General features: G+C 49.5%; 2 protein-coding genes across 4 annotated transcripts in view; one reads left to right on the plus strand and one right to left on the minus strand.

Annotated features, from left to right (window-relative positions):
- CORO1C (coronin 1C) overlaps nucleotides 1-12163 on the minus strand; it is a 71509-nt gene that overhangs the window by 9134 nt on the left and 50212 nt on the right. For all 3 annotated transcript variants that reach the window (XM_054006179.1, XM_054006178.1, XM_054006180.1), the window contains exons 3-4: nucleotides 11538-11660; nucleotides 6069-6198 (exon numbers count right to left, since the gene is read on the minus strand). In XM_054006179.1, the coding sequence (XP_053862154.1) occupies nucleotides 6069-6198; nucleotides 11538-11660 (253 nt within the window). The remainder of the gene's footprint in view (nucleotides 1-6068; nucleotides 6199-11537; nucleotides 11661-12163) is intronic.
- On the plus strand, nucleotides 824-4632 carry LOC128824559 (zinc finger BED domain-containing protein 2-like). The gene has a single exon (XM_054006181.1). It carries the CDS (start codon nucleotides 2424-2426, stop codon nucleotides 3075-3077), a length of 654 nt encoding a protein of 217 aa, XP_053862156.1. The 5' UTR covers nucleotides 824-2423; the 3' UTR covers nucleotides 3078-4632.

A 12163-nucleotide genomic window follows, 5' to 3' on the forward strand; every position in this document is an offset into this window, starting at 1 on the left:
TCGGGGGGGGGGGGGGGGGGTGTTTTTTCACACCCCTGAGCGCAGCAAGGGCAGCGCTGTGAATTGCCAGTGTAGCCAAGGCCTCTGATAAAGAGAACAGCCCCAAAGGCTCTCCAAGATCCCTCCCCCACCTCTGCTGGGCGCTCATCAGCCAGACAGCTCTTTTTCTTGGCCCCGCCCCAATCCCAGTTTGCATATGGCCCAGGTCAGCAGTAAGGGGCTAGCAAGAATGGAGACTTTCGCACAGCAGCGCCGTTCCACACAGGCAATACTACTAGGCACAAACACAGCACTTGTCATCTTCAAAGCACTTCATCAGCCTCCCACTAGGGGACAAATCTGTCTGCCATCCAGTGGCCAGATCCCAGGTTTAGTGGGGGTGGACGTAGTGTTCTGAAACCTAGATTCCCTCCTGGTTCTAATTCATCTGTGCCCTACCAACCTGTCTGCCCTGTGCTCGTCCTGCTTTCCCCACCTCCTCCTGGCCTGGCATTCTGCCTCTTCCCCCAGCACCCTCCTCTACTACAAACACTGCACTGCTAGAACAGCAGAGCCCTTTCCTGGCCCCGCTGGCCACCCCCTTTTCAAGCACTACGGATCCCGGGAACTCCCAGTGTGGCAGTGCACCAAGAATCTGTACACGGGCAGCAAAATCGAGCCCAGAATGTCCTGAACACCCCTGATATGGCACCCGGGCAAAGCTCAGCAAGGGGCGAGGTTAAGACAGGCAACTTCATAAACCATCATCCACCCAGCTCCCACCCTCGTATGCTGGAGACATCCAAAAGGTGTCCCAGGTTTGTTTAGTCACCAAATACAGGGCCACACTAATCTCCTCCCTGCTAGCTGGTCTCCCAGTGCAGCCGGAACAGCTGGAAGTGCCGGTTATACTGCTCCACATGCCAGACTGAAAGGCGTAACGCTGGGCCTACAGCCGCCATCCAGTGAATTAAGAATCCGGTTCCCGGGACTCGCAGCTGCTTCCAGCAATGCCCCAGACCTCCTGGGATCCTGTCTCTTTAAAATTTCTCTAGTGCAGAGAATGATTGACACAGGAGTCGGCCAGCACTTCCTGGTCTGATCACACACTAAGAAGTAACTGGGGTAGGAAGCAGCAGAGGAGAGGGAAAAGAGTGGCTGAAGCCAGCCTGGGGGCCAGCAAATCTTCAGGGATCTGGGCATCAAGGCTCCCCACGCCCCACCTGCAGAAAGAGTTTCGCCAAGGCAGAGCGCGTGCCAGGAGAGGAACCCCCGGCTCCACCTCCTCCCCCAGCCTGCAGAGAGGGCAGGCTCCGGCAGCTGTGCAGAGGGGGGGGGAGTCTGTGCCTCCATGACTGCACAGCCTGCCTGGAGTTGGTGTCTCAGCTGATGAGAAGCTGGAGCAGCAGGAAGGGAAGCGAAGCAGCCTGGCCCAGCCCAGGGTTGGTAGGGCAGAGAAAGGCACCGTGGGAAGATCAGGAGAGAGACCCACGGCTGGTACTGCCTACCAGAGAAAGTTACGGACTGACTCAGAGCACCCCTTGCTGACTGAGACCTCCTGGGGCTCCGGATTACAGCAACCCAAGGGACTAGGGAGGGGGCCCCCAGCTGGGCAGAGTCAGACACAGCCATGGCTGTATCATAAACTGTTCCACGTGGGCTTTGGTTGCTGTTATTAAAAGGAAAGAGGAATCACCCGGCCCACTTTGGGACTGCACCGCTGCAGACTGCGCCTTGCCAGAAGCCAGGGCACAAAGAGTCTGGGCTCCGGAATACGAGACTGGTGCAAGTAATCAACGTGCGGAGGATTTTGCACGCTGTGTGGCCTGGCAAGCAAAGGACGGGGAGCCAGCAATTTCTAACCCGTAACCCCAGCTGTGTAACCAAAGCACTCCAAGGCCTTGCACACCGGCTACGTATGGACACGTGACCTACCTCACAGGGTTGTCACGAGGACTAGCTCACATTTGTGAAGGGTGCTGATGAAAAGCACTAGGTAAGTGCTGAGACTCTTTAGAGGAGGAAGAAAAGCTTTAAAAAGACTGCCATTCCAGCCAGCATAGGTTTGGTTATTGCAGCAACTTCAGTTCACACAGGTTTGGACCCTCCAAGTTTTGGTTTAATTGAAATCCAAAACTCGAGACACAACTAAGACTTTTGCTCAGCTTTGCTGCATCACCTATGGGCGAGAGGGGACAAGTGGATGGAACTGAACAGGGACTCGGCTACTAAGGAGACAACGGTCACATAAGACTGAATCACTCCCTCTCTCTATTGGAGGAATAAGGGGAGAAGAGAAGGTCCCGGAGTGAACTGGACGAATTTGATGGATGTGTTTCTTTGAGGCATTCTGAAGGTTAAGAGGTTTCACACTTGGGGTGCAGGGGTTTTAGAGCATTGGTCGCACTTTGCACTTCTTTGTGTACTGAACTTCTTGAGAGGGGATGAAGCAGGAAGAGGAGGAGGTGGTCGTGAGGATAGAGGAGGAAGAGGGTGGTAACACAGGAGCGCGGAGAGGTGCAGTGCCTGCCCACACACACCATGGCAGGGGAGTGAGATTTTCTGAGGTGTGGGAGTACTTCCACATTGCCCCGCCCCGGACTGGTCACCACCCCAGCCAATATGCTGCCTGCAGGCTCTGTGGCCGACAGGTCAGCCGTGGTCCAGGGCTGAACGTTGGGACCACCGCTCTGTGGAAACACCTGAGGAGCATGCACAGAGAGGAGCTGGAGAAGAGTGGGCACAGGCAGGTCAACCAATGCCCAGTGGCGCACTTGCCTGTGGTACAGCACCAGCCAGTCGCAGAGGGGGAATGGGCTCACCTCATGGAGCAGATGGGGGCGCTGGCTCTGCGTGCCAGCCAGCGGGAGAGGGAAGTAGAGAAGAGGGAGAAGGCCGTGGAACGCAGGGCAAGGGCCGTGGAGCGGCGCGAGAGGGCCGTGGAGCGGCGCGAGAGGGCCGTGGAACAGGGGGAAAGGTCTCTGACAGAGAGGATGCTGAAGATGAAGGCTGAGGAGGTTCAGGTGCGGCTGAAAGGCACATGCGAGAGGGAAAGTGCCCTGGCCTCAGTTGCTGCTCTCCCCATGCATTTTGTGTAGGAATACTTGGGCTTTAGGCCCATGTTGTGAGACTCAGAGCAACACCCAGGCAGGTGACTGAAGCAACATTTTAAGACCTGGTGTGAACTGTCTGGACTGTGTTCTAGGCCTCTGACCTGCGAAACAGAACCACCAATCTCCCTGATTCCCTTCAGCCTCTGACGGCCTCCTTCTGAAACAAAAGGCACGGATCTTGCATGTTCAAAGCTGGGACAAACGATTATATGGCTCCTGGTTTCTGACACTGGGGAATACAGAGCTCCACCAGGCACAAGCAGTCTCAACAAGACCCCCGCACAAGCAATGCTGAGGGTAGACTCAGCCAGTCATGGCCCTAGCAGGCTGACGATGTGGTCAGTCAAATCTTTGGTTAGGAAACCAGTTCGAAACCAAATCGAAGTCTCAAAAGACATCTGCCTATGCAGAGGGCACAGAGGATCTAATGACCCAGAAAAGATTCCAGTGAAACTCTGCTAGTTTCCATTACTAGACTCAAAACTAACCTAGCCAACTTTCGCAGAGTTTCAGGCTACGCAATCAAGTCCTCATGCCACTTTTACTGAGACTGACTTGGACCACAAAAATATGTCTTCATCTTGTTTTCTTCGGCACGCCTGTCAAAGGATGCAATTGTAACAGAGGTTAAGGGAATCCCATTGGATGGGCTGTGCAAATAAAGGGGACAGTAAGTACTGAAAGTGAGAGTTTGTGAAAAGACTCTCCAAACACATGCAGGTACCATTCAGATGGACATGCAAGACTGTTTGGCTAGTCTCAAACAGGGACTTTGGCTTTGTCTACATGGGAAAGTTATAGCAATTCAGCTAAACTGATACGGCATCCTTAAACCAAATTAAGCATCTTCCCAAGGGGCTGCACAGATTTCACTAAAGCAGTACCGTTCTCGTGCAGACAAGGCCTTTGGCCAGGGGTAGTCAATAGGTGGACTGTGGGCCAAATCCCGACCACCAGGCGCTTTTCAGCAGACTGCACAGGCTGAACCTGAGCCGGCGCTGGAGCCGTGCGGAGCCGCGTCCACTCCCCAGCGCAGGGTCCCCAAGCTGGTGGGCAGTGTGTTCCCCTGGGCGGCTGCTTGTGCAGCCTCAGCCCACAGGCAGCAGTGCAGGGATGGGGCAGGGGGGTGAGTGGCAACACTTAGGAGGGCATGTCTGCACACACACACCCCGCCCCCACAGGCAGTCCAATGTGTCTCCACTATGCCCTGCCGCTCCAATCAGGAAACGATGGGAGTGCAACGTGCTCATTCTGCAGCCCAGAGGGCAGCACTGTCCGGGCCCTAATTCAAATTCTTCTCTGCATTTCCTGGAGATGGTGGGGTTGGCTGGGCCATGGAGTTGCAACTTGTGGGCCTTGGGCCCTACCTGGAAACCCAGCTGGTAAGTGCCTGAAGGGATCCTGCAGCATCCGCTTGTGCTGGGACACCAAGCACAACACCCCCCCCCTCCAGGTGTTCTCCAGAGCCCCCCCACCCTGGCTTTGTCTCCTCCCCACCCCGTGCTTCAGGGCCAGTCCCCAGAGCCCTCCCCAGCCACTCCCCCCGCAACCAGCCCCTTTCCCTTCCCAGTCTGCCTCCAGTCACCCACTACTGCCACATCCTGGCCTCCCCAGGGCTGCTCTCTGGCATCTCCTTGGTCCCTCCCACTATCTGGAACCTCCTTTCTGTCCCCCCGCCCCGTTATCCCAGCCTCCAAAGGGGCATTTCACCACTAGCTGGATCATAGTCCAATAGCTTCACCTCCTGGCTCCAAGCTCAAAAGTACTCACAAACATTCACACCTTGCTTCGCTACCCAGATACCCATTCCTCTTCCACCTGCCCCCATCTCTGCAACTTGGCTCAACTGGGGACACAGAGGAACATGGGGAGGGGGCGGGGAGAGCAGCAACACCAGGTGGCTCAGGCTAGCCCTCTGAATCCTGTTTTCCTGTTAGGGAAATAAGGTCACTCTACTCTTCAGGCAGGGAGCTGGTGGGCAATCAGGGGTTAGGGGAGGGGACCTTGACTATACCTTGACCAAGAAATTGGGACCTTGACAAAAAATAATTGATTACCTCTGCCTTAGGTGCTGTCCACATGGGAACAAAACCATAGCAGCTACACATTTGAAGCAGGGTCCTGCCAGAACCATACACTGTAGCTAGCTACAGCTGGTTTTCGATACTGTTCTCACCAGCATGCAGAGGTACTTGCTTTCCTGGGTATCCCTGCTAGCAGACACCTAATGCAGACTCAGTCCCCTACCAGGTTTCCATCATAGGTTATTCACATAGTTACACACTGTACTGAGTGTGAAAACAAACCATGTCAAGACTAACAGTATTTGAAAATTGTTGCCAACACACTTGTAAACTTCTGCTAATGTGGACAGGACCAAAGATGGAACTGGACGGATGGAGGAGGCCTGCAATATGTATGCTTATAATCTTTGACACCTTTGCTTTGATACCTTGGACTATCAGTAAGAGACCACCACCCCCATTTGTTATTTTTTGTTAGTATATGAGAAACTGACCTGGAAAAGAGAAACATTTACACTTTTGTTAAAAGGGGAGGGGGGAGAGGGTGAATTGTTGAATAGCTAAACCTGAAACGGTTGTTATACTTGCTTATCAATAAAGTCTGGAATGGTTTAAATACAACTGTTTCCTGCAGACAATTTCCTAGGTCTCATATCTGCAAATCAGAGAGGGCAAGCACTCAGCACAGAATCGGAGAAGATGGTAACTCTCTGCATTAGCAGAGAAAAAAAGCAGTATTGTTCTGTTTATACTGCATCTAGCATAATGGGGTCTGTGACTGGTAATACAGTAAAACAAGAACAGTATCGTGATTGACCCAGCCCTACAGACCAAAGGAACTCAGGGAAATGGTAACTGGGAAGGGTCAGCAATTCCCCTCCGAATTATCTGGTGTACGAACGAAACGTAGGTGAGAGTCATTCATTCCCCCCGCAATGCTTACACATCATACCTGCACTGAGCAGCACATTGCGTGCAGTTGGATGCCACGCAACGATGCCAACTCTTTTTGAATGGCCTTCTAAAACTACCACAGGCTCCGTCAAGGAGAGAGTGAGTCCGTTCTCTGGGATCTGCCATACCTGCAAAGGGGTAGGTAAAAATGATTACTGAAGGGTCATCAACTTTAAAGGACACACCAGTCATTCCATGAGTGCTGTACCATTAAAAAGTCCAAATTCACCCCTCTTGATCTGGGCTGGAAGGCAAGAAAGCGAGGGACTCATTCATGGTCCCAAATAAGTCTGTGCCACAACTGGGCTGCTTGGAACATACCTCTGTAGATCAGTGTCTTGAGGGCACACAATTTGGCCAGCGATATTTTTAATCCACATCTTCCCCATTTCCACGTCCAAAGAGACACCTCATTCAAGACATACTTCTAAATAAACGGATTCAAAAACTGCATCTGAATAAACTGATCCATTTCCTAACTGCATTTGTTCTTGTTGGGAAGAACAGGCAGCCATCTTAGGGCTGGGGTTCCCTAGTTTTAATAGAGGTGGCTGTACTTGGATTAAGAATGTTCACAGTGGCTTCTATGTTAAAATTCAAGGTCTGATTTCTGTCGGTGGTTATATGGGGAGTGCAGTTAGGTGCTGGTGGAGGTTAGAGAGGTGCAGATCGGGACTGTGTAAGCTTCTACACACAGAGCTGCCAATTCACTCCACTTCCAATCCGCAGCACCACATTTGTGTGCTAGAGGTGTAGCAAGATGTCTCCAGGCAGCTGGAGAACTCTGTCTGAAGGAGGAAACACCAGAGATCATGAAATCCCAAACACTAACAATCATGTCTCTTTGGAATGTTAAGTGAAGAGGCGGGACGGGACATTTAATAAAGGTGGTTTCTGTGATTCATGGTGTTTTTCATTTCTCAACCAAATCTGACCTACATGTAACAAAACAAATTATAACTGCCCACCAACAGATGGCAGCATAACCGCAAATTGCTTCAACCTTCTATTGTTTGCTTTTTTGGAAGGATTGACTAAGGATTGTCAGATTCTGCCCACAATCCTCAAGCAAGCTGTCAAAGTCAAGTCCACAGTCAGCCAGAATGAGATGGGATTCAAACGGATTTTGGAAATAAAATGGGGGTGGTAGATGCACACAGTGGGGCCAGTGTAGATTTTAGCACTAATCCCAATTTCTCCACTCCAACAGAGCATGGACACTAACAAAAAAAACCAAACCCAAACAAACCAACACCCACAACTTTGAGACACACAGATGCTCAAAGCAAATCAGCTTACCTCAAAATAACCCCAAATTGATTTTCACTGATGCAGCTTTGTGAATGCTGTATCTGCCCTGTAAAGATCACTGAACATCCTTGCTTTGCCATCAGTCACTGCGAGCTAGGTATAACTGTTTGCCAGGTTAAACATTCAAGCCTTGATAGTAACTTGAATTACTCATGGAGTGTTTAAATCTTGTTTTCTCCTTTATCTGGTTCATTCCACCACTGAAACGGTGCTAGCAGCAACAATGGTATTTAAACATGGCTTTTGTTAGTAACCACCGTGTTTGACCAGGTTACAAAACTGCATACATACCCGTTCACTCTGCAAAGACTGGCTCCCATCCTATTCATTTTGAAGTCAACAGGAGTTTTGCCACTGATTTCAACAAGAGCAGCAGCTAGACCACTGTGTTAGAGGATCACGTTATCTATATAATAGGATTCCCAGAACATCACTGTGTGTCACTCTGAAGCCTAAAATGTCCGTTGTGTCCGTGTGACACAATGGAAACAGCTACAAGCATGGCAGAGAGCTCTTTTTGTTCAGAATATCATGGGGTTCAATCACAGGATTTCACAGTCTGTTAACATCCAATTTTTAAGTTCTTGGCCATTTTTACTTTACAAATTACACCCACGCACGTACAGCCGCAGCAAGGCATGTATCTATGCCGTTCCAAGCGTCCCAGACCACTGTGATATCAGAATTAACTCAACCACTCACTAACCCTTCTCTGCAGCTGATTTGCATGCAACGCATCCATTGGTTGTGTGAGGGAGAATGCACAGATGGTGGATTATTTGGCCCAATTGCACCCATCACGAAGTTCTTGCCTGGAGTTCCAGCAGCAACATGAGCATTAGAAACCCCACCACACCTCTAGTTTGGTTTGCATTTTTAAGGGGGAACAAATTCCTTGGTGAATTTTAGAAAATCATTTGCTACTGGTCTGGAGAGCTCCAGTATCAGGTGTAAACAGGGGTTACCCACAGAAAATACCAGTGAAAAATTAAAAAACTACAGAAAACAAATGCTGAAACTGGGAGAACTATGCGGGGCGGGGGGGGGGAGAAAAGCCACATGCATTTCACAGCAGTTGTAGAGCACTGTAATCCTTATTGCAAGAATCCTGCTTGGTATTGCAAAACACAGGGAAAGCAAAAGGTCAGACTATGCTCCAGAGTGAACTGGCCAACTCATTCCAGTGCAGGGCGGAGTGTCTCTTCTGTGTGGGATGAAATCAGATGTGGGGCAAGTTAAGTCGCTTCCAGTTTGGACACAGGATTTAGCCTGCGAAAGGGCCAGACATGAGACACATTGAGACATGGGACAATCGCCCAGAATGAGGCGCACAAAGGAAAGCTTAAAATGTTGCGAGAGTCATTGCTTTGACATCTGTTGAATTTTCTATCAGCAGTTGCATTTCCTAAATTGGCATTTCTGCATCAGCTTTCAATACAGAAAGTGAAGCAGCACCAGGAAGTTTGCTTTTCAGAAGAACAGCAGAAGAGAGGTTTCTTGCACTAAAAGCACACGTGAGAATAAGGATAGTTCCACCATTTTTCAGTGGTTGCTTTCCCTTATACCCTTAAAGAGTATCAATAACTGGCTATTTTCTCACGTCCCCAACAGAAACTCAGTGAGTCAGTTTCTAGAAGTGACAGATTTATTACCACAAACATTTCAGGGGTGATAGATTGGGAGAAATTGTTATATATGGTAGTTGAAGTAAAGGAGCGAATCAGGAGGCCTGGGTTCTAAGCCCCAGCTCTGCCAATGATTGCATCACCTTGGGGAGATCACTATGTCTTTCTGTGCCTCAATTTCCCCATCTGTGACATGAGGAGACTATTTCCCTACTTCATGGGGGGAGGGGGGTAAGAGGGTAACTGTCCTATTTAGATTCTTGTACTATGCCCATCACCACAGGAGCTGAGTGATTAATTCATTGGTTGAGGGGCTTGGATACTATGGTAATTAATTAAAGGTCACAAAAACACTAACAGAACTATACTTGTGGGTCATCGGCATTATTTCTAGCGTGGTGCTTCCAGCAAAGCTACCTGTTGCCTCTAGTTACAGCAAGAGCTCTGGTTTAATTTTTAACACATTCAATGGTCAATAATTTAATACAATTATTTACCAAATCAACTTCTATGGGCCAGTGCATGAAAACAAACTACCAGTTCACCTTATTTAAAAGGCTGCTCGCTTATGCCAGAATTAATTCCTCCCATCTGAGAAGAGCCATTTGATATCTTCTATAAGCCCTTCCATAATAAACATTTTCCAGCTGAATACAAAACCTGCAGTACATTACAGTCATTCACAAGGTTCCTAAGCATGAATATTTAAGTAGTTCCTCATTTGCTGGCACAAGAGAATCATTCTTCAAAGGAAACATCCAACATATCTGCATAGCACAGCACTTTAAAGGAAGTCTCTCTGAAAGCAATTCAGAGAGGAAAGGATGGGAACTGCTCATCTCATTCTTCTGTCAGAGAGCAGGAAAATGAAGGTAACTTACTAGAAAACAGTAGATCCGCATTGCAGGATAGCATTTCCTCAGATCTCAGTTAGATTGAGGTTCATTGTAATCAGCACTATACAAACACAGAATAAAGGATGGGCCCTGCTCTGTAGAGTTTACAGTCTCAGTATTAAAAAGGAGATATGTCATTCCGTGTGATTATTCACATGCCAATATGATCTAGATGGGCTTCATTTGCCACATGGCTGACTTGCAGGGAGTCTTTTACAGGGCCGGCTCTAACTTTTTTGCCGTCCCAGCCAAAAAAGAAGAGCGCCACCCCACAGTACCCCCTCTCCCCCGTGAGCGACGCACAGCTGAACCCGCCCCGCCCCCAGCGCCGCCGAAATTCCCGCCCCCTCCAAGCGCCATGCCACCCGAAGCCCCGCCCCCTCCAAGCGCCACGCCCCCGCCCCCTCCAAGCGCCACGCCCCCGCCCCCCTCCAAGCGCCGCGCCACGCCCCCGCCCCCCTCCGAGCGCCGCGCCACGCCCCCGCCCCCCTCCGAGCACCGCGCCACGCCCCCGCCCCCCTCCGAGCGCCGCGCCACGCCCCCGCCCCCCTCCGAGCGCCGCGCCGCCAAACCAAAATAAAATAAAATAAATAAAAATCCTAGCGCCGCCCCGCTCCAAGGTGCCGCCCCAAGCACGTACTTGGTCGGCTGGTGCCTGGAGCCGGCCTTGGTCTTTTAGCACCACATCCTAATAAATATCAGTGATCAGAGGAGGGACTTAGGCTGGTCTTTGCCACTGATGTTCTTTTTCCAACACAGACTCTTCTAAATGAAGAGCTGGAAAGGACGTCGAGAAGTCATCAAGTAAACCTAGACCATCCCTGACAGGGAAATTATTAATATGACTAATATGAAAAAGTTTCCATGTAGTTTTCAAACAAAGAGAAGGTTCCTCTAGGATTTTTGGTCTTTGATTTTCTTGAACAATGCGATGTCAAATGGACAACTGTCGAAGTTCAAAATCCTGTAATCTAACTGTGTTTTCACACAGGGATTAGATTTACAGGTTTCTTCCCAGTAATAATTGGGTGACCATCATATATAAAAAACACAGTATTGTTATGAACGCTGATAAGTTATCTGACCTGCTGTCTCATACTTCCATTTATAACCTTCAGGTGTCTCACTTAACTACAATAGAGCAGTGATATCCCCAAAGGGGGACTCAGTTCCTTGGTGACTTCATCCATCCTGTCGTGCAGTACCGATGGGGCTGTTAAACACCCTCCTATTAATTCCAATTTGTTTAATTGGCTCCTCCAGATACACTAGTGTCATTGCTTAGCCAGGGCCAGATCCCGCAAGTACAGAGTGACCACTACTATCACCGAAGTCAATGGAAGAGGAGGCCTTCAGCAGATTGCAAGATGAGGCTTTCGGCGGGTGCTGAGAGCGGAGTGCTGTTACAGGAGACACTTACCTGTCTTTGGAAGCAGAGTGTCACCTCCATGGTCAACTCTTAAGCTGGAATAGCCTCTCTAGTGGAATTATTTCTGAAGTCAATGAAGCATCAGTACCATAAAAGCTCACCCAATACTTTTCTAAACTAATTTTATTTGAAGATCAAACAGAAGTGAAAATTTCTAAATAGAAACCAGGTCTCAGGCTTTTAAATATACTTTTCATTAAACTTACCATGACAGTGCAGTCCTCAGAACCACTGGCAATGACCTGATCATTATGGGGACTCCAGTCTATGTCAAGCACCGGTCCTGTGTGACCACATACTGTTGGGTACGACTTGTCAATTCTGCCTGTCTAAAGGGAGAAAGAGGGAGAGCTGTAATGTGCAGACCAAACCAAGCAACACACGTGGCATTTCACAGGGTAAAAGAACATGTCCCACACTCTACTCCACTATCTCCTCCAAACACAACCATTTCATAAGTCTTGATTGTGTGTGTGTGTGTGTGTGTGTGTGTGTGTGTGTGTGTGTGTGTGTGTGAGACTTTCATGCAGCACTGCCCCAGACGTATCAATATGCTGACAATTTCTGACGTTGAGACATGTACATACACAGACCTGCAGCAAACATGGAGGCTTTCTTCTCTCAGCAGCTTGACTGCTTTGCCAGCCCAGCTCCAACGGGTGTTACTGGGAGATACTTCTGGCAAAGGAAGTTAGACCCACAAGTTCTCCTGAATGTGCGGGATTATGGAGTGGTGGCGCCTGCTTAGTTGGGTTCCCCACATAGCAAGGAGAGTTGAAAGGTTCTCATTTTGCCACCCTAAATTTGTGTGTGGAGACTGGCAACAGTTACA

This window comes from Malaclemys terrapin, chromosome 16 (assembly GCF_027887155.1).
Source record: "Malaclemys terrapin pileata isolate rMalTer1 chromosome 16, rMalTer1.hap1, whole genome shotgun sequence".
NCBI lineage: Eukaryota > Metazoa > Chordata > Testudines > Emydidae > Malaclemys > Malaclemys terrapin.

Excerpts from the sequence above, each read along its gene's own strand:
- LOC128824559 (XM_054006181.1), top strand. The coding sequence starts at position 2,424 with ATGAAGCAGGAAGAGGAGGAGGTGGTCGTGAGGATAGAGGAGGAAGAG.